At 38.9% G+C, this 23,478-nt stretch overlaps 1 protein-coding gene across 4 annotated transcripts in view; it reads left to right on the top strand.

Annotated features, from left to right (window-relative positions):
* The window catches only part of DCDC1 (doublecortin domain containing 1), a 469,884-nt gene that overhangs the window by 375,361 nt on the left and 71,045 nt on the right, over positions 1 to 23,478 (top strand). For all 4 annotated transcript variants that reach the window (XM_061381012.1, XM_061381013.1, XM_061381011.1 and 1 more), the window contains 2 exons: positions 14,336 to 14,459; positions 20,869 to 21,050. In XM_061381012.1, coding sequence (XP_061236996.1) covers positions 14,336 to 14,459; positions 20,869 to 21,050 — 306 coding nt within the window. The remainder of the gene's footprint in view (positions 1 to 14,335; positions 14,460 to 20,868; positions 21,051 to 23,478) is intronic.

Below are 23,478 nucleotides of genomic sequence, written 5' to 3'. Positions count from 1 at the left end.
TCGCACAGAGTCAGACACGAATGCAAACTAAATAATTATATTATTTTAGTAGATGTTTTGAGAAATAGACTGTATAGACCCAGAAGTGCTATGTCAGTTTTATGCAACATAATACCGACACCATAAACCCCCATCACAAACTAAGACTTGTCATTTAGTTCTGTGAAATTTTGTTTCCCCTACATATTTACTCTTTTTATTGGACACTTTAATCCAGAAGCAACAGAAAGTTGCCAAAGACATGTAATGGTCAGCATTTTTTGTTTAATGGGAAACATTTCTGATTATGCATTCAGAAATTGGGAAAATACTGCTTTGTATGCTGTCATTCCCATTGCTGACTATTTACAAAGACCAGAGAATATTCAAGGCAAAGGCAATTTTTTCTTGTGTTAAGTTCCATGCTTGTGGCATTGTGTACAAAATGCACATAAAAGACATTTTCTTATCTATTCCTGTTATATTAGAGAAGTTCATGCCCTGCTCTTAGCATTTTCCAACACAGCTGTAGAGTAGTTTAAAGCCTATTTTTTAAATAAGTGATGCTCAATTTGTCTTTGATGATCCGGATGATTCAGGTGAGATGGGAGCACGGTCGGGCCCTTATTTGCATAAAAATTAATCACAGAAAAATGTAAATTGATAAAATTTTGCCTGGCTTTTTCCCCCTATTTGAGAACCCGTGGATGGCTCCCAGAAGCAATCATCTCAGTATGGGGCCGCAGTGGATGCTGTACAAATGATCACATTTGTGTTGAATACTCACTCATTTAAATGTCAGCACTGATGGGGCGGTACATCAGTAGAAAAAAATGAAAAATAAATGCACAGCAGCTGAAGACTATCAAATCCGTGGGCACTCTTTAGAGATATATGATCTAATGTGAAAAAATTGCAGATTAATTATCCTTTTTGCAAAATGGTAATTGTTTTACTATCACACCAGAAAAAATCTGCAATTTATTTGGAATCAAACAAAAAACAGTAATGTTAAATACGTCATTACATCATTGTGTTTATTAGAAGCCTGCAATTAATTCCTAAGGCTCCTCAGGTCTTTAAAGCTGCATAAAATGAAACAAAAGAATGTTGCCATTAATTTTCAAACAAATGCTTCTCTTTCAAATCAGCCTGATTTGTGCGGGAAAAAAAGAGGTAATGTTATGAAGTTTGCTGAATATTGTGTATTAACTTCATTTCATTGTGCTGCTGACACTTCAGATAATATCTTCGCAGATCCTGTTAAAGTTGTAATGTTAAAATGTGAAATTTTCTTTCCCCCAGTGGCGTGTAACTTCAGCTTACCATGGAAAAAGTTGTGGAGTGTTTTCTTAACAAAAGATGCTTTAAGAAAAACAATAGAACAACAGAAAAAATACTAATAATGGAAGAAATAGAAACTATTTGTGAGAATTCCTCAAATAGAAATTCTTTGGGCCATTTTAGTCACCATTCACATTCATGAGTTTTCACACATGTAATTTATGTGTATATTTGAGATTAAGAATTTATATTTACCTGTTTTAAGTAAAACAATAAAACCTTAAATTTTTCTTAAACAAAAACAGGTAAACATGGGGTCATTTTTCACTCCAGGAGATGGGTAGAAGGCATTATTATTAATATTTTTATAGTTTATACAATCCATTTAACTTTGTTTCTGGTTAGGTCTCCTTGGTACTTCTTTGGTTTTTTCAGTATAGTTTACCTGAAGCTTTCTAGCACAGATGGACATTAGGTTCTTTCTTATTATTCTATACCTTTAGCATAGATTTGAATGATTGAAACGTCGACTACATCTTTATCACCCAGGGAAGACAAAGTTAAAACATAGCCTTTCTACCTGCTGACCTATAAAACTCCCACTGAATTAATATTACATTAGCCAAAGTCGACTGTGGCAACACACGAAAAATCTTTTGAGATGGTTGAATCTGTTATTACTAGAGTTGCTTTGAAGTTAGCCTAGAGAATAGCCTTTAAAATTTAAACTGACCAACACTTAGAGACCATGCCTGTTTTAGAAATTAAATATAATCTGTCATATACTAAGAATAGCTAATACTATGGGTCACATATCACTATGTCATTTAATAGTAACATAACATTTAACTCTGGACATCAGCCTTTCCAGACTGCTGGCTATAAGTTGGACACTGTTCTGTTCCTTTGCAGAAAATGATGTGTTTAATTTCTATAATAACTCTCTGAAATAGGTATCTTGTTATCCCAAGAGTGACATGTCCATAGTCTTAGGTGAAGCCAAGATTAATCCAAGTGGTCTGGCATCGGACTGCCTGCTCTCGCAAGCTACTCTGCTCTGCTGACAAGTGTCTGGTGAGCACCTCTAGGTTCCAGGACTGCTGCCAGGTGGACTTGGCAAGAGAAAGTGCGTTCTTTTTGTGACTTTAGAACTTTCTTTTTATAATTGAAGCTGGAATATATTTTGACATCAAAATGTGTCAAGTGACACATTTAAAGTTTTTATTTGGTTGAAGAACTTTATCTTAAAAAGTTACATTTTATGTCATCATTAGACTCAATCTTTTTGGTCACTGGAAGATCATGAGATATAAACAGTATTTTTCTGAACAACATTGTTACTGTTGAGATGAATCATTAAAAGCACTAAAAGAGCCCTTGTCTAATTTGACAGGCTTGGCTTTGTCAGAATCTCTGGGAAACCTGTGTGCCTCCATTCATTTCTCTTTCCCTGGTTCATGGTAGGGCATTTTTTCATTCATTTATTGATCTATGCAATTATCCATCCATCCATCTATTTATTAAAGCCAACCTCCTCTTAAATTTGCAGGTTTCTAGGATAAAAACAGCCCTTTTATCCCGTGATACAATAGAGACTCCCTGCCCATGGCCTACTCATCCTCTCTTCACAGCCCCAGCTGTATCTAACACTTAATGGCACACAAACTGAATAGGTAGGCACCCCAACTCTCATGTCCAATGTCTGATCCACCCTAAACAGAACAGTCCCTTGGCCAGCTTTCAATAATAGGAACTGCACACAGGAGGTTCGCAATCAGGCTAGATTTGGGGTGGAGACTGTTCCAGTGCCTAGAAGCAAGTTTGGGACTATTTGGCCAGAGAACCCTGAGGTCTCAGAGAACTGCTTGGAAGTGTATTAGGGGGCAGCACATGGACTCCAGGTGGACACCTCCCCTTGCCCACTGAGTGAAGTGAGAGGAGGGCAGAAGTGAGGGCCAGGGCAGGGCCCCTGGTTGCCCAGGTATCCAGCTGGTGCTATACTCTACAACTGTTTATTCAGTACAGGCTCTGTGCTAGATGCTGTTCCAGGTACTGGGGATGCTCTGTAACAAAACAGACAAAATCCCCATGAAGTTTACAGTCTAGTGGAAATAGATGCTGTTTCTTGTACACTGAATTGTATGCTGCTCACAGTATTAGCACTGTGACAAGCATAGGATTGTTCACATGTGTGTTTATTATGAGTTTCGTTTGTATAATTCTCTGAGTTAGAAGAAAAATATAGAAGGCCATTTTTCAAGAGGTTCAAAGACTATGGGAATCCCTATTGCTTCTTGTCTCTCTGAGAAAACGCATTGTTTTCTTTGAAAGAACAGAGAGAGGGCCATCTTGCATTCTGATTTTAACAGTTCATTCAACAAACACCTTCTTTATGACAGTAACACTTGAACTGAGTTATTAGAACCATTGCACAGACTTTCTGGACAGACAAATCTGTTTACATCTAAAGGTATGTTTTCCCATGTGGACTGGGTGATTCACTGAGCCATAGGGCTCTGATTTTACTACAAACCCTTCTTATAACCAGGTGGGTAGGTCTTACCGGATCTCATTTCCTTCACTGAGAAATGGTAGGTGAGATGAAGTAGCCCACAAGTTCTTCTCGGATCCAAGAAAAGAATCATGTGGTGGCTGCTAGTTTTACTTGGTTAGCAGCCTCATCTTTTCAGTCTCTGCTTCCCTGGTCATGTTGTCTTCTTTTCTTCTGTAGGGTTGAATTTCTCCCTGACTCTCTTGTCTAATGATGCATGATTATGTATAGAACCTACTCAGATAATTCAGGATAATCTCCTGTGTCAAGATCCTTAATTTAGTCACACCTGCAAAGTCTGTTTTTGCCTTGTATAGTAACATTCACAGGTTCCAGGGAGCAGGACATGGATATCTATTGAGGGTTCATTTTACAGCCTATTACAGGTCATAAAGTTCTGACTCTTTGTTTTGCAAATCCTGCAATGTTTATTTGAGCATAAAGAAATTAATTGGTAATGATGGAATTTCAGGACCTAGTTTTGAGAAATAATTTTTAATAGGGAGCTATTCTATTATCTACCAAATTGTATTCTGCAAATTATATCTTACTCTACCCACATTTAAGAGGAATCTTGAGCGTTATTTATATTCTCTCACTTCAGATTTAAGAATTCAAGAATTTTGGCATCAATTGATGGGGAATTGAGAACCCAGATTCACTCAGTTCAGTACAGTTCAGTCACTCAGTCATGTCCGACTCATTGCGACCCCATGAATTGCAGCACGCCAGGCCTCCCTGTCCATCACCAACTCCCGGAGTTCACTCAGACTCACATCCATCGAGTCAGTGATGCCATCCAGCCATCTCATCCTCTGTTGTCCCCTTCTCCTCCTGCCCCCAATCCCTCCCAGCATCAGAGTCTTTTCCAATGAGTCAACTCTTCGCATGAGGTGGCCAAAGTACTGGAGTTTCAGCTTTAGCATCATTCCTTCCAAAGAAATCCCAGGGCTGATCTCCTTCAGAATGGACTGGTTGGATCTCCTTGCACTCCAAGGGACTCTCAAGAGTCTTCTCCAATACCACAGTTCAAAACCATCAATTCTTCGGTGCTCAGCCTTTTTCACAGTCCAACTCTCACATCCATACATGACCACAGGAAAAACCATGGCCTTGACTAGACAGACCTTTGTTGGCAAAGTAATGTCTCTGCTTTTGAATATGCTATCTAGGTTGGTCATAACTTTCCTTCCAAGGAGTAAGCGTCTTTTAATTTCATGGCTGCAGTCACCATCTGCAGTGATTTTGGAGCCCAGAAAAATAAAGTCTGACACTGTTTTCCCATCTATTTCCCATGAAGTGATGGGACCAGATGCCATGATCTTTGTTTTCTGAATGTTGAGCTTTAAGCCAACTTTTTGACTCTCCTCTTTCACTTTCATCAAGAGGCTTTTGAGTTCCTCTTCACTTTCTGCCATAAGGGTGGTGTCATCTGCACATCTGAGGTTATTGATATTTCTCCCAGCAATCTTGACTCCAGCTTGTGCTTCCTCCAGCCCAGCGATTCTCATGATGTACTCTACATAGAAGTTAAATCAGCCTTGACGTACTCCTTTTCCTATTTGGAACCAGTCTGTCGTTCCATGTCCAGTTCTAACTGTTGCTTCCTGACCTGCATACAGATTTATCAAGAGGCAGGTCAGGTGGTCTGGTATTCCCATCTCTTTCAGAATTTTCCACACTTTATTGTGATCCACACAGTCAAAGGCTTTGGCATAGTCAATAAAGCAGAAATAGATGTTTTTCTGGAACTCTCTTGCTTTTTCCATGATCCAGCGGATGTTGACAATTTGATCTCTGGTTCCTCTGCCTTTTCTAAAACCAGCTTGGACATCAGGAAGTTCACGGGTCACATATTGCTGAAGCCTGGCTTGGAGAATTTTGAGCATTACTTTACTAGCATGTGAGATGAGTGCAATTGTGCAGAAGTTTAAGCATTCTTTGGAATTGCCTTTCTTTGGGATTGGAATGAAAACGGACCTTTTCCAGTCCTGTGGCCACTGCTGTTTTCCAAATTTGCTGGCATATTGAGTGCAGCACTTTCACAGCATCGTCTTTCAGGATTTGAAATAGCTCAACTGGAATTCCAACACCTCCACTAGCTTTGTTCATAGTGATGCTTTCTAAGGCCCCCTGACTTCACATTCCAGGATATCTGGCTCTAGGTCAGTGATCACACTATCGTGATTATCTTGGTCGTGAAGATCTTTTTTGTACAGTTCTTATGTGTATTCTTGCCACCTCTTCTTGCTATCTTCTGCTTCTGTTAGGTCCATACAATTTCTGTCCTTTATCAAGCCCATCTTTGCATGAAATGTTCCTTTGGTATCTCTAATTTTCTTGAAGCAATCTCTAGTCTTTCCCATTCTGTTGTTTTCCTCTATTTCTTTGCATTGGTCTCTGAGGTAGGCTTTCTTATCTCTTCTTGCTATTCTTTGGAACTCTGCATTCATATGCTTATATCTTTCCTTTTCTCCTTTGCTTTTCACTTCTCTTCTTTTCACAGCTATTTGTAAGGCCTCTCCAGACAGCCATTTTGCTTTTTTGCATTTCTTTTCCATGGGGATGGTCATGATCTCTGTCCTGTACAATGTCACGAACCTCATTCCATAGTTCATCAGGTACTCTATCTATCAGATCTAGGCCCTTAAATCACTTCCACTGTATAATCATAAGGGACTTGATTTAGGTCATACCTGAATGGTCTAGTGGTTTTCCCTACTTTCTTCAATTTAATTCTGAATTTGGTAATAAGGAGTTCATGATCTGAGCCACAGTCAGCTCCCGGTCTGGTTTTTGTTGACTGTATAGAGTTTGGCTGTATAGAGTTGTATCCATCTTTGGCTGCAAAAAACATAATCAATCTGATTTTGGTGTTGACCATCTGGTGATGTCCATGTGTAGAGTCTTCTCTTGTGTTGTTGGAAGAGGGTGTTTGCTATGACCAGTGCATTTAAATATAGTCCAGATTAGCTCTGGAGAAGGCAATGGCACCCCACTCCAGTACTCTTGCCTGGCAAATCCTATGGACGGAGGAGCCTAGTAGGCTGCAGTCCATGTGGTTGTGAAGAGTCAGACACAACTGAGCTACTTCTCTTTCACTTTTCACTTTCATGCATTGGAGAAGGAAATGGCAACGCACTCCAGTGTTCTTGCCTGGAGAATCCCAAGGATGGGGGAGCCGGTGGGCTGCCATCTATGGGGTCGCACAGAGTGGGGAACACGACTGAAGTGACTTAGCAGCAGCAGCAGCAAATTAGCTCACCCATTCATTCCTGTATTCAGTAGGTGGACAGAGCATGCCCTAAGGGCCAGGAAGACTCAATGACTGTTTAGTTTTCTGAATTACCTTGTATAAACCCCATGATTGCCCTTATCACCAATGTCACTGTTATTTGTTTCACTGGTCTATTTTCTCACCAAACTAGGCTTCCTCATGGACAGAAACTGTCTCAGCTCCTTGGGTCCCTGGCACCCAGCTGCACAAATGTTGAAAACGTCAGATGGTGCTTCCCAAGACCAAGTTTAGACAAAGGGTCCTTATTGCTTGATTACATTTGGGGACTTCCTATGAGTATTTATTATTTTCCCAGTGCTTTTACCACTCATCACTTCTTTTTCTCAGATAACTGCTTTTTTCCTTTGCTTTTGGAGCCTCTGCTGTGTTCTTTCCCTCTCAGTTGCTTGCTCTTTTTTTCTTATCTGTATCCTAGGATATTTTTGTTTGATGCAGAACTAAAATATGGCTCACAATGGTCAATCTAAAGACCTTAAAATCTGTTTGGGAAAATATTCCTGAAGAGGAAATGGTTACAAAAAGCTACCACTCACTTTCTCATGATTGTCGCTATCTTGGGACCCTTTCTGAATAGTGATACAGTGATAACTAGAGTCCTCACATGATTCCCTGGGCACCCCCACAGCACCACCTTAGATCAGGCAAGTGGGGTCTATCTTCTTAATGTCACTATTCCTGAAGAGCTATCTGTCACTGTCTCTAAGAGCATTTCTTTTAGAAGTCACAAAAAGTGACCATTGGGCAAACCAATCTGTATTGATCCACAGTTGATGCAGAAGCTTTGTTACATATGAATTGGTGAAATGGCAATGAGAATTAGGAAAGAGATGAGCTATCAGTAGTGATGGTAACCCATGAAAAGTTCTTCAGAGGTAAATAGCAGAGAAAGCAGTAAAAAGTTCAGAGGAAGCACAGGAAAACATAAAAGGCTGGAGCCATGGAAATGACCAAGACTATATTAGAAAACATGTAGGCTAAGCTGCTCTGACAGGCACTCCAAAACTTTTAGGCTCATGCAGAAGTTCATTTTTCTCTGCATTAAATTGACTGTGCTAGCTCTTGCTATCTCCCAGTCAGTGGAATGGAGAGAAGGGGCCAGGAGAGCACTGGTCTGGTTGTTTTAAAGGTGAAGTCTGAGTGCTATGCATCATGTCCACACACAGCCCACTTGGCTGCTACACCTAAGTTCAAGAAAACTTCATCTTTATCTGGGTAGCCATGTGTCCATCTGGAAATCCATTATTACTAAAGGAAGGGAGAATTGATTTGGAGGATAACTATTCCTTCTTGATATGAACAAATAAGGCAATCAAGAGCCTTAAATGGTGAAGCACTTTGCTTTAAGCAAAAGAGTTGGCTCAACCTGACTGAGACTGGGAAATGAAAAGCTGTAACGTGAAGCACTCTCCTCTAACTGGAACTCTGTGTCTTTAAAAATCATATTTATTGGAGCTATTATATAACACCAAATGATTATATTCTTTTTCCATCTTTTGAAATGGCATCTTTCTTCCTCCCTCTCATTATCCCAAACTCTTTATTCTCCATGTATACAAAATTCATGCATGCTTGGCAAGGATTCTTCCCCCACCCTGACAGTTTCTTTCTGTAATGGGAAGCTCATATTATTTTCTTTCCATTAGGTCTACCTGTTATAACTCTTATTGAAAGTGCTATTTTTTCCCATTACATATTGTATTGTTTTCAAAAACTTTCCCAGGTATGTAATTTTTGCTTCTTCCTAAAATGCTGTAATCTTCCTGGGGGCAGAAGCCCTTTCTGGTGTGTTCCCTGTCGTGCCTAGCATAGTGCAGGGGAGGGAGAGCAGGTGCTCCGTAAACAGTTATTACTTTGTTTTATTTGCATGAAAGTTGATACAGTAACTTCAGGTAGTGGATACCCCAAAGATCTCATGTATCAAAGCGAGTCTGTGAGGCCCAAATAGGTGATAAAAAGATTGAAGAACTCAAAGATCACAGTAGACTCCACAATAGGCAAGTATTCTGAAGGAACAATGGGTTTTTTTGTTTGTGTACAAATCGTGTACTTGATGGAGATTTTACTGTACCTGCAAAGAGAGCTTTACTTTTACACAACTCCGAAACTCTCTGACTATGGGAGATAATGATAGGTTTTTAGTACTGAATATAGGTTCCTTCTATGTATCCAAAATCTAAATAACCAGGAAGCTCAGCCAACTAGAAAAGCAAAACAAAATAGAGCAGGTCAAAGACTTTATGTTGGGGAAAAAAAACTTGCAAGGAGATGTCGGGTGTGACTTTATATCCATCTGTATATCCCTTTATTTTTCTAAACTAAATATATACATATTCCTGGCAATTACCATTAGTGTACTTTAGGTTTCCACTGTGATTTAACAATTGATGTTTTTAAGAACAACTTTGAAATGTGCTAAAAAGCCTAATTAATAATTTTCAATTGAGATGAATATAATATATAATTATGGAAATTATTATGAAATATATATTATTTTCAGGGTAATTGTTGGAACAATTTCTTACTCTTAAAAATTCCCAGTTACACAAGATGGAAGCAGATCATTGAGTTCCCCGACTTAGCCTTTATTTGCCATTAAAATTCAGTCTCTGTTTTAAATACTTTGCTAGTTATCAAAATAATGTAGAGATGGAGCAAATGGGGATATATATAACAGAAGAACAAATTCCATGTGTATTCATTAGTTTCTACAAAATATTCCAGAAACAAAATGAGTAGAATAATGTCTAATATGCAGAAATTACTTGGTCTTTGGACATTTTGGCTTGTAAATTAATGTACTGCCAGTCTTCAGTGCCTTGTTTGTATTGGTGTAAAGTTATTTAAAATTTAAATCTTAAAAAAATTTGCTTAAAGTATTTAGCTTTAATATTCAATGTAAATTTCAAGATAAATATCTATAATATTGATACAGTAGTTCTGGTAAAAACCTAAAGACTAATAACTGATGGATTCAGATTTCAGTTATGCATCTAATCTCTGAACCCTTATACAATGTTTAAGAAGAGCTTGTGTGTGTGGTTCCTGATTTTGAATGATTTCTTCTCTGTCCAGAGGACTAGAATCTTAGAAAGCTTCAAACAGTTCAAATCTATGGCAATGTATTGGGCTATTATTAAACCCAATCAAAATACGATCGATTCTGGACTTAGTTTTTGAGAGAAGTATCTGTCAACTAAAATTCTGAGGAATGATCCTGGGTTTTTCTTAAATCTTTTCGTTTATATGAATCCAGGAAAATACTATAACTTTGGTCAAACTTCTGTTCATGGAGGTCGATAGTTGTGAAATATCATAAATAGAATTTTACTTTTAATGAAAAGGCAGTATACTAATATAGTATTTGAAATAAACAAACTTGCTTTTGAACCTTATTTGGTTACCTTGTAGTATGTGTACCTGTGTGTGTGTGTGTGCGATCAAGTAAGTCCTTTCAAAATGTGAGATGCTTTGTTTTATATAATGTTTCAATAATAAAAGACAATTGTTTAGGAATACCCTCTTTTATACTGAAGAGAGGAATGGAAAATATTAAATAAAGTAAGTTCTCAGAAAGGCAAGCAAAAGGCTGCCTGCAGACATTGCATGAATCACTGTCTCCACCTAGTGCTGACTTTCAGGAATTAAGATTCCAGAGTCCTTAACAATGCTGTGAAGTTCTGATTTATGTTATGCTCATGTACAGTCATTATAGTGCGGCCAGCTAGTGCCATTACAGTTAAGGATCTGTCAGCTCTTCATTTATAAGACATAATATTAAGAGTTCTATTGCTTTTACATAAAAGCTCATACTGTGCTGGAACTCTGCAGTAGAATGGCCTTTGCTCCATGTTAATGTTTATTAACAATGCAAACTGAACTTGACCAGCTCTTTTTAAAGGCACCCTGATAGGCTGAAGTTATAGAGGCACTGAAATCCAAAGGATGAATCTTTTCATCAACAACCTGTCCTTTATGTGTTAGTCGCTCAGTCATGTCCGACTCTTTGCGACCCCAAGGACTGTAGCCCACCAGGCTTCTCTGTCCATGGGATTCTCCAGGCAAGATTACTGGAGTGGATTACTGTTCTCTTCTCCAGAGGATCTTCCTGACCCAGGAATTGAACCCCAGTTTCCTGCATTGCAATCAGATTCTTTACCACTTGAGCTACAAGGAATAGCAATTGCCCTACATGCATCAGACCAATGGCATCTAAAAACTCAGTTGATGCAACAGACCTTGGATTTTTATAGGCTGTATTTCCCATCCTCTGACACTCAAGAAAGTGTGAAAATTGAAAGTATTGGTCACTCAGTTGTGTTTGACTCTCTGTGACCCCATGGACTATGGCCCGCCAGACTCCTCTGTCCATGGAATTCTACAGACAAGAATACTGGAGTGCGTAGTGGGTAGCCATTCCCTTCTCCAGGGGACCCTCCCAATCCAGGGATCAAACCAAGGTCTCCTGCATTGCAGGTGGATTCTTTACCATCTGAGCCACCAGGGAAGCCCTTGGCACTCAAGAGAAGACTCACACTTTTGGCTACTAATGGGAGAAAATAAAGAGAATATGGTTTCATCGGAGTCAAATGAAGTCAGGTCAAGTCAGAGAAAGTGTTCTGAAAAAGAGGGACGGATCATGTTGAACACTGCTGTTAGTTCACTTATGTCTCAAGAAATGATCTTGGGCTTTGGTGATGTTAAAATACTGATGGGGCATTTTCACTGAAGTTCAAGAAATAAGAATCTAATTGGAATTGGCTTAAGAGAAAAAGGGAGAAGAGATGAGGGACTTCCCTGGTGGCCCCATGATTAAAACTCCACACTTCCAATGCAGTGGGTGTGGGTTCAATCCCTGGTCAGGGATCTAAGATCCCACGTGCTGTGTGGCACAGACAGGAAATAAAAATAAGAATAATAAATTAACAACAACAAAATAAAGAGATGAGCATTTTAGGGAATATGCTGTATAAGAGCACAAAGAAATAAGGCAACAACTGGAAGTGTTTTCTTTTTTTAAAAAAAGTGGTTTTTTTTAAGTGTTTTTCTTTTTTAAAGATATCAAGCTGTCAGACATTATGCAGATGGAATGACCAGAAAGGAAGGAAAATTAATAGTTCAGGACAAAGTCCTAGATGAGAGAAGATAAGGATGTAGACACAAACAGAAGTGTTGGTCTTAGATTGGACCACACAGCTCTACTGTAATTGGAGATCAGGTTCTTAGGTGGGGAAGAGGAAGTCTTTCGTGCCACCACCACCCCTCAGTATCCAGGCCCCCAAAACTCCCAGCAAGCTTCAACAGGAAAGCCAGTTCCTTGAACACAGGTTTGGACACTGCAGATGCTTCTGAGGAGGCTGGGTGAGCTCAGAAAATGTTTAGGCGCAGATGACCTTCACGTGTGCTAGAAAATGATGTTAATGGGCTGCTCCTTATTGTCCTTCATTAATCAGTGACATCATATTAGTAAATGTCCATCATTCCATTTCTAGGCAATTACTTAACTATAGTGATCATTCTCTTGCCATAGTGTTAAATTTTACTAGCTAATATTGAATTAGGAATCTCACATCTTTGATTTTAAGTAAGATTGTTGATTTATTTCTTACATTACCAGTGACTGACTTTATTATGAAGCCAATCTCCCATTCATGGAATGAGATAGCTAGTTTTCTACATCTTTATGGTTTAGAATGTTTCATATAGTATGAAAATGATATATTCCATGCCCTGTGAAGTTACATGAGTAAGAGCATATTTTCTATTTCAGATCTTTGAGGGTTTTAAAAAATTATTTCATAAGTTTTATGTTTATTAACATATACACACATAATATACTCCTAATTGTCTCAGTGCTGAATATTTAGCTTGATTTTTCAATCTGCTATGTATTTTTTAATCTAAATTTACTTGCATGAGATTTTCTATTTTAATTTTAATTTTTTAAAAAATTTCTTTAAAATTCTACTCACTTCAGTTGCTCAGTCGCATCTGACTCTTTGTGACCCCATGGACTGCAACATGCCAGGCTTACTATTTGATTTTCTAATATTTGTTTATATTTGAATCTTTGCTATTTTCTTTCATCTCTTTTCTATTGGATACATTTAAAATGAATTATTGAGTGAATGCTTTTTTAATTTCTCTTCTCTATTTAGCCCTTAATACATAAGCATTTAACATTATAAATTTATCTTTGAATATAATTCTAAATGTATTCTTTAAGTCTTTGTGATTATTATGTCATTGCTTCTAAATAGGTATTGATTGTGTTATATTTTTCCTCTGCCTGTCTGGGATAATAGTAATAGTATTTTGGGACAGAGAATGTGTTTTTAAAATTATCTTGTGGTTGAAATTGTAAAATTTAAACTTTCATTTATATCTAATTTTATTCTGTCATTTGCCACAAAGTATAGCTTGTTCAGTTTTCATTTCAAAACATTATTGAAGTTTGCTTTGTTAGTGTGTGGAAATATTACAAATGTTGCAAGAATTATTGAGAAAGACACATTTCCTGTTAACAGACTAGAATGTCTATAAGCGAGTGGTCGTGGTTAGGTTCACTAGTTTTAGCAGTCAGATGTCTTATCCTTATTTGTTATTTAAAACAGTTTACCTAGTAGTTCATAATCTGTTGGTGATGTAATGACATCTCCCACACTGATTACATCTATATCGGTTTCTCTTTGAATGTCTAAAAAGTTTTGTTTGAATTTTTTCTGTTATTTACGTCATTGTTGTCGGAAATTGACTATTATTCTACTTTGCCTTTTGACTCAGATGTCACTGTTGATTATAACATTGCCAGTTTTTCCTGATTTTTAAAAATGTATCTTTCATTAAAAATTACTTTGATTTACGTGTCTTGCTGGGGCTTCCCAAGCAGTGCTAGTGGTAAAGAACCTGCCTGCCAGTGCAGGAGACACGGGAGATGTGGGTTCAATCCCTGGGTTGGAAGGGTCCCCTGGAGGAGGAAATGGTAACTTGTCCCAGTATTCTTGCCTGGAAAATTCCATGGACAGAGGAGTCTGGTGAGCTGGCTTCAGTCCACGGGGCTGCAAAGAGTTGGACATGACTGAGTGACTGAGCATATGTCTCTTGTACACAGTAAATTACCAGACTTTTTAAAATTCACACTGAGTTTTTGCCACCTAATAAGAAGTACTCAATGATTATTTTATGGTGATATTTAATCTTGCTAAATTCTTTGTCTTTTGTTTTAGATGGGCCATAAAGCATGAAGGGACCAGTAAGCCAGGCCAATGGAAACATTCCAGAGTTGAAAATCCTCTCTGGAATAAGCTTACCTACATGTGGCCAGTCCTTCCCAGTGGTCAACTTAATGAGGTACTGTTTAGCATAAAGACATTGTTGTTGAGACTTATTTTAAGGTCCAGTATGTGATCAATGTGTGTGAAAACATCCATGCAGTTTTTGATTTATAGTTGCTAGATGCAAGTGATCAATTGATTCTGTCATTCCATCAATTAATTAGAAAGAAGTATTTAAGTCATCAATTATGGGATGGATATGGAATTTATTTCTTCCTGTAGTCTGTCAAGTTTTGTTTTATATATTTTGAAATTTGGTTCTAGACACACAAATGTTCAGAAATATTTTATCACCCTGGTGAATTAAAACTTCTGACATGTAGATCCTCTTTAGCTATAGTAAATGTCTCAATTATCCAACACTAGTAGAAATATCTGTTGTTGTTGTTGCTATTTACCTTATATTTCTTTTTATCCTTTTATTTTTCATATTTGTACATTCTTATATTTTAGGATGACTTTCCAGTAATCAGCATACAGTTAAGTTTAAAATACAATTTTGACAATCTTTATCTCTAAACTAAGGGTTTTAGTATTTTCTATTTATTGTAATGACATATATTTAGATTATTTCATACCTTTCCTCTGTTTCATTTTTCTCCAATGTTATATCTCAGTCCTTCCAACTGAGATTACTTTCCTTTTGCTAATATATGCCCTTCTTTTAGTCATTGGTATCAAACAGTTTTTACTTATCTTAGTTTACTTAAAATTTTATGTTTATATTTTCTTTTATGAAGAAAATTTATTTTTCTTTCAAATTATTAATTTTCTCTTCATCTTTATCTAATGTGCTGAAAGTTCAAGTGTGGGTCAGCCCATGTTGTGAATTCTCAAGGAAGATTTTTTTCTTCCACCCAGAGAAAATGTTTGAGATGTGTGTTTTACTTGCAACCAACCACCTGAGAGTCATTCTCTCTGGTTTGCCTTTTCAATGAAGTTTATCCTTTTGTGATTCTTGTTTTATGAGAGGAGTGCTCCTGTTACACTTCTCAGGGCTGGGCCCTGAAATTTGTTTCCTGTACCCTTTCTCTCAAGGCCATGGAAGCAGAAGTTTGCTGGGTTTGAAAAACTCCCTCACAGTAAAATTCAGTTTTAGTACTCTATCTCTCTGGGTCTGTAGTATGCCTTGCTTTATTGCTAGGTCAGTGATATGCTCTAAAAGATTTTTTAAAAATGTATTCTTACCTTTTTAGTTGTCTTGTCACATTTTCTGGTCTCAATCTAGTTTTTTCTTTGCCTTTAAATCACAATTCCCTAAGCTTCCTCAGTGACTGAAACAATGAGTCTCAGAGCTTTAAGGGAAGGACAGATGTAGGCTGAAACCAAGAAGTCATTGCTTAGGGGCCCAGATATGCCCTTATATTTAGATTGTGGTGAAGCAACATCTGGGCTTCCCTGATGGCTCAGTGGTAAAGAATACGCCTGCCAGTGCAGGAGATTCAAGGGACACAGGTTTGATCCCTGGGTCAGGAAGATCCCCTGGAAGAGGAAATGTCAACTCATCCAGTATTCTTGCTGGGGAAATCACATGCATAGAGGAGCCCGGTGGGCTACTATCCATGGGTCGCAAAGAGTCGGACACGACTGAGCACACGGCACACAGAAGCAGCAGTCTAGAAAGCTGAGGGGTTTTTGTTGTCGTTTTTGTTTTGTTTTGGAGATAAAGGAGGAGTTCTTAAAAATACCAGGGGCTGTGGTTCGGATAGCCTGAGCCAGGGGCTAGACGAATCATGTGTCTAAGATTCAGGGTACAGCATCGTGAGAGCCATGATGGAGCCAAGGGTGGAGGGATAGCACAGAGACAGACAAGCCCAGCACAGGCCAAGGAAAACAATGTGAGTTATGCTAATTGTAGGCTTTTCTCCAGAGGTCCAGAAAGGGCAGAGGCTAAAACCAAGAGAAGCAGAAAGGATAACTTACTTCTCAACTGGAGGTGGACAAGTGTCAGCGGGTTGCCCCAGTAGCCAGTGAGAAGAGACACATATCTTTAAAAATCAGGGACAAGTATCACATAGAGACCATGAAGGGCTTCTCCAGTAGCTCAGACGGTAAGGCATCTGCTTGCAATGTAGGAGATCTGGGTTCGATCCCTGGGTTGGGAAGATCCCCTGAAGTAGGAAATGGCAGCCCACTCCAATATCCTTGCCTGGAAAATTCCATGGACAGAGGTCCCTGGCAGGCTACAGCCAATGAGGACCACAAAAAGTCAGACATGACTGAGTGACTAAATTCTCCTCTATAGACCATGAACCCCCTTTCCCAATGGTACATAGTTTTTTGAACTTTCTTCCACACCCAGAGATCACACTGAGGAAGGGGAAAAGAAGGGCATATCTTTGAAAAGAAATAATAGTTTTGATAAGTCTGAACATTTAATTTGATTAAATATGTATCAAAAAGGACAGTGCTAAAAATCAGGCAAAAAAAAAAAAAAAAAGGCTTTTCCAACTTGGCAGAAACAGGGGACACTTCTAATTGGAATATCAAGATTCCCTCCCACATAAGGGTGACAGGGATGCCTCATAAGGAAGTGTACTTTCTTAGAAAGAGAGAAAAAGGTAATTATGGTAGACTTCACAGATACTGTGCTTACATTTTTTTTTTCAACATAGTATCAGATCACATCAGTCACTCAGTCTTGTCCGACTCTTTGCAACCCCATGAATCGCAGCACGCCAGGCCTCCCTGTCCATCACCAACTCCTGGAGTTCACTCAGACTCACGTCCATTGAGTCAGTAATGCCATCCAGCCATCTCATCCTCTGTCGTCCCCTTCTCCTCTTGCCCCCAATCCCTCCCAGCATCAGAGTCTTTTCCAATGAGTTAACTCTTTGCATGAGGTGGCCAAAGTACTGGAGTTTCAGCTTTAGCATCATTCCTTCCAAAGAAATCCCAGAGCTGATCTCCTTCAGAATGGACTGGTTGGATCTCCTTGTAGTCCAAGGGACTCTCAAGAGTCTTCTCCAACACCACAGTTCAAAAGCATCAATTCTTTGGCACTCAGCCTTCTTCACAGTCCAACTCTCACATCCATACATGACCACAGGAAAAACCATAGCCTTGACTAGATGGACCTTTGTTGGCAAAGTAATGTCTCTGCTTTTGAATATGCTATCTAGGTTGGTCATAACTTTCCTTCCAGTAAGCTTCTTTTAATTTCATGGCTGCAGTCACCATCTGCAGTGATTTTGGAGCCCCCAAAAATAAAGTCTGACACTGTTTCCACTGTTTCCACATCTATTTCCCATGAAGTGATGGGACTGGATGCCATGATCTTTGTTTTCTGAATGTTGAGCTTTAAGCCAACTTTTTCACTCTCCACTTTCACTTTCATCAAGAGGCTTTTGAGTTCCTCTTCACTTTCTGCCATAAGAGTGGTGTCATCTGCATATCTGAGGTTATTGATATTTCTCCTGGCAATCTTGATTCCAGCTTGTGTTTCTTCCAGTCCAGCATTTCTTATGATGTACTCTGCATAGAAGTTAAATAAGCAGGGTGACAATATACAACCTTGACGTACTCCTTTTCATATTTGGAACCAGTCTGTTGTTCCATGTCCAGTTCTAACTGTTGCTTCCTGACCTGCATACAGATTTCTCAAGAGGCAGATCAGGTGGTCTGGTATTCCCATCTCTTTCAGAGTTTTCCACAGTTTATTGTGATCCACACAGTCAAAGGCTTTGGCATAGTCAATAAAGCAGAAGTAGGTGTTTTTCTGGAACTCTCTTGCTTTTTCCATGATCCAGCAGATGTTGGCAATTTGATCTCTGGTTCCTCTGCCTTTTCTCAAACCAGCTTGAACATCAGGAAGTTCACAGTTCACATATTGCTGAAGCCTGGCTTGGAGAATTTTGAGCATTACTTTACTAGCATGTGGAGAAGGCAATGGCATCCCACTCCAGTACTCTTGCCTGGAAAATCCAATGGACGGAGGAGCCTGATAGGCTGCAGTCCGTGGGTCGCTAAGAGTCGTACATGACCAAGCAACTTCACTTTGACTTTTCACTGTCATGCATTGGAGGAGGAAATGGCAACCCACTCCAGTGTTCTTGCCCGGGGAATCCCATGGACAGGGGAACCTGGTGGGCTGCCGTCTATGGGTTCGCACGGAGTCGGACACTACTGAAGCGACTTGGCAGCAGCAGCAGAGATGAGTGCAATTGTGCGGTAGTTTGAGCATTCTTTGGCATTGCCTTTCTTTGGGATTGGAATGAAAACTGACCTTTTCCAGTCCTGTGGCCACTGCTGAGTTTTCCAAATTTGCTGTCATGTTGAGTGCAGCACTTTCACAGCATCATCTTTCAGGATTTGGAATAGCTCAACTGGAATTCTATCACCTCCACTAGCTTTGTTCGTAGTGATGCTTTCTAAGGCCCACTTGACTTCACATTCCAGGATGTCTGGCTCTAGGTCAGTGATCACACCATCGTGATTATCTGGGTCGTGAAGATCTTTTTGTACAGTTCTTCTGTGTATTCTTGTCATCTCGTCTTATACAGGTAGAGTAATTCAGTTAATTAATTAATTGACTTAAATGGTGAATGGTAGTTATATTAGGAAACCTAAGTTAACCATGTTCCTCTTAACACATACCTTTTAAAACAATAACATTTTTACTGTGTGTGTTAAGTTGCTTCAGTCTTGTCTGACTCTGTGACCCTATAGATGGACTGTAGCCTCCCAGGCTCTTCTGTCCATGGCATTCTCCAGGCAAGAATAGTGGAGTGGGTTGCCATGTCCTCCTCCAGGGAATCTTCCTGATGCAGGGATCGAACCTGAGTCTCTTACATCTCCTACATTGGCAGGAGGGTTCCTTACCTCTTCACCATAGTGCCATCAATAGTCTAGAATTTGACAACTAAATGATCTTGGGAATGAAAATGGATTACCTCACAGTTCTCCAGGCATTTAAACAGGAACAGTAGATTTTGGGTGAACAAAGTCACTATAGTCCAACAAAACCCTGACTTGGCTTGTAAACCGAACAGAAAGGACTAAGGCAACTAAATTACATAAAATGATATAAATTGACCATGTATTTCAAAATAACTCAGCCTAAGGGTCCTCTTATTTCTTGAAATGTTTGCAGAAGAAAAAAAAACTATTTACCAAGCAGGGAACAGACATAGTTCTCAGTCAAATAAAATTCACTCTACTTGACTTCAAGCTTATTTAACTTATATGCAGAGTACATCATGAGAAATTGAAGCACAAGCTGGAATCAAGATTGCCAGGAGAAATATCAATAACCTCAGATATGCAGATGACACCACCCTTATGGCAGAAAGTGAAGAGGAACTAAAAAGCCTCTTGATGAAAGTGAAAGAGGAGAGTGAAAAAGTTGGCTTAAAGCTCAACATTCAGAAAACGAAAATCATGGCATCTGGTCCCATCACTTCATGGGAAATAGATGGGGAAACAGTGGAAACAGTGTCAGACTTTATTTTTTGGGGGCTCCAAAATCACTGCAGATGGTGATTGCAGACACGAAATTAAAAGACGCTTACTCCTTGGAAGGAAAGTTATGACCAACCTAGATAGCATATTCAAAAGCAGAGACATTACTTTGCCAACAAAGGTCCATCTAGTCAAGGCTATGGTTTTTCCTGTGGTCATGTATGGATGTGAAAGTTGGACTGTGAAGAAAGCTGAGCACCGAAGAACTGAAAAATTTTGAACTGTGGTATTAGAGAAGACTCTTGAGAGTCCCTTGGCCTTCAAGGAGATCCAACCAGTCCATTCTAAAGGAGATCAGCCCTGGGATTTCTTTGGAAGGAATGATGCTAAAGCTGAAACTCCAGTACTTTGGCCACCTCATGTGAAGAGTTGACTCAATGGAAAAGTCTCTGATGCTGGGAGGGATTGGGGGCAGGAGGAGAAGGGGACGACAGAGGATGAGATGGCTGGAGAATCCCATAGACAGAGGAATCTGGCTGGCTACAGTCCAAGGGTCAGACAGGACGGAACAACTCACACTTTCACTTCCAAATATATTCTTCTTTGCCAAATAGATTTAGTTTAAGATATTATTTGGGTTGTGAAACCACTTTTCATACATTCTTCCTTTTTTCATGTTGACTAGAGATATTTTATACAGAAGCAAAAAAAAAAAAAAAAACAATTCCAAGTTAATTCAGTTCTGTATTTCCAGAATGATGTTTCTCTGAAAGGGAAAAAGTCTTTCATGTAGTAACACAACACAAGTTGTTCATGCATTTAAAAAATTAACATCTTTCCTCTTTGTTAAAATGAAACATTAATTAGAATCATCTGGAACATCTCAGGTGCCCAATACATGATGATGAATGTTTGATGAATGAATAAAAGATTAAAGGTATAAGCAAGTGTGCTTATTTTTAAAATATACAGAAATGATTCTTCCTATTCACTTATTATCAATTTTCTTGTCATTCTTTCTGAAGGAGTTTGATTGGCCGATAAAAGGACTGCTTCTTCCAAACAGTCCTCCCATGAAGAAACCCATCCATAAGGCACCGGAGCAGTATGTCCCTGTGAGACTCAGAGTTTTGCGGAATGGAGACAAGAACAAAGCCAGAGCCCATATTGTAATCAGTCCAGACATCTCACCTGGGCAGAAAATGCAGTAAGAACAACTTGTTCATATTTCTCATCAAGCATACTTTCTCATTTCTATAGATTTTAGTCTTCTTGAATGAAGGAGTTGGTTTTTTTTTTCCCTCCCGGGAAAATTCTGTGTTTGTTCCATTAAAAGGCTTCTGTATTGACATTTGAAAGTGTCAACTACCAATTGGCACTTGGCGTCTACCTCTGCTGCTGCTGCTGCTACTAAGTCGCTTCAGTCATGTCCAGCTCCGTGCGACCCCATAGATGGCAGCCCACCAGTCTCCCCTGTCCCTGGGATTCTCCAGGCAAGAACACTGGAGTGGGTTGCCATTTCCTTCTCCAATGCATGAAAGTGAAAAGTGAAAGTGAAGTCGCTCAATCATGTCCGACTCTTAGCGACCCCATGGACTGCAGCCCACTAGGCTCCTCTGTCCATGGGAGGTTCCAGGCAAGAGTACTGGAGTGGGGTGCCATCGCCTTCTCCGTCGTCTACCTCTTTAATCCTCGTCTACCTCTACAAGGATTAAATCATGAGTGGCTGCAGTTGCTGACTTTCAACACTCTGTGAAAGGAGTTCCGGGTGGAGAGCAGAAACGAGACACTCTGAGCTCTGGGTAAAACTGGCAGAACAGGTCTTCGGATAGCCATCTTCAGGAGATGATTGTATGAGCATAATTCTTTTTCATCTCGTATCTAGAAAAACACTAAAATCGTTCATAATGACATCTGCTCCTCATGACTAGCAATAACCTTCTGCAAAAAAATATGTGCTTGATTACAGTATTCTTCCTTCACCAGAATCCCACATAGACTGACCTGTCCCCCTACGTCTTTGAAGCAGTTTCTCAGATATCTGAGATGCGGTCTCCTGGGCTATCATCCTCATTTTGCCCTAAGTAAAACTTAGCTCACAACTCTCAGGTTGTGCTTTTTTTTCAAGTCGGCAGAGTAAAAATAGACACTAAGATTCCTTTCATTTCTTTACTTTATTTACTGAATTTCGTTTTGGCTGTGTTGGGTCTTTGTTGCTGCCGGTGGGCTTTCTCTAGCTGTGGAGAGCAGAGGCTGCTCCTCGTTGCGGTGCGCAGGCGCTCACGGCGGTGGCTCCTCTGTTGGCAGAGCACAGGCTCTAGGCATGCGGCCTTCCGCAGCTGCAGCTTTCAGGCTCTAGAGTGTGGGCTCAGTGGCTGTGGCACACAGGCTTAGTTGCTCTATGGTTAGATTCACTTAGTTCCTATATCAGGAACTGAATTTGAGCACTATTGATTCAGGCTGGCCATGGGAGAATGTAACGAGTTGCAAATAAATAGCTCTGATGGAAAACGTTTTCTGATCAATATCTATTTTGAGTTAGCATTGTTATTTGCATTCATTAATGTATTTTGAAATAACTGAGCTCATTAATTGCTTCTTAAATGTAATTTTATAATTTCTTATTTAAGTTTGTATTTAGTTATTGTTTACATTATTTATTTAAGTTATTATTACAGGCAATTCTTTAGATTTACACCTTTGGAATATTTAATGAACAAGCATAGTTTTACATAATCTATATTCTTGCCTTGGAATAGCATTTTAAAAGTGTGCCACTCTAGAAAAGCATCAATTTCCACTTTAACTTATGTTACAAGGTTGGAATAAAATCTTCTGAAACAGCCAGTGTTTCTCCAACATTGGAGAAAACTCACCTTCTATATTTTCATAATGTTTTATGACAAAAGGAATCACAGATCAGTGCAAACTCTCATGTAAAGAATGAGTTAAACACATTGTTTCTAACATTATTAGCAGTGATATTACCTCTTGACCTTTCTTTTGATATGTTTAGAATATTTGAGGCTGCTGATAATAGTTTAATATTACTTTCTTCACATTGATTAAAGATACTTCATACATCACTGAACAATGAGTAACATTCAGATTGGCTGTCCGCTGAACTGCCTGTATAGATGATAAAGTAAAAAATTAATCTTGACTAAAGTAAAGTCAACCCTGAAATTGAAATCTTTGACGCATTCATTTCATAATTAGTTCATTCTACTAAAATGTAAAATGTGAGGGTAATGCTCTTGAAGTATATATGACTTTTTTTAGCATGAAAAACTAACAAATAATTTCTGTCCTTTCCTATCTTTGTGTCTCAAAATTATATACAGATTTGATCTGACCAATTTATATTTTTAAATACATGGTTCAATCTGGTGATACAGACATAATTTTAGAGATTTATTACTTTGGACAGCTATTCTAGTAAAGAGTATGTGAAACTCTCTGCTATGTTCATGGAAGAATGTGTCCTGGTTAATAAAATAGTCACTTTGTTCTCTACATGAATTACTGGAGTGGGTTGCCATTTCTTTCTCCACTACATGAATTAATTATTCCTAAATGATTAAAATACGCTGGCATACACTTGACATTAAAACTCTACTGAATATCATTTCATT

Source organism: Bos javanicus, chromosome 15 (assembly GCF_032452875.1).
Source record: "Bos javanicus breed banteng chromosome 15, ARS-OSU_banteng_1.0, whole genome shotgun sequence".
Classification (NCBI taxonomy): Eukaryota; Metazoa; Chordata; class Mammalia; order Artiodactyla; family Bovidae; genus Bos; species Bos javanicus.
The sequence above is the reverse complement of the archived record's forward strand: the minus strand, read 5'-3'. Positions and strand labels throughout refer to the sequence as shown.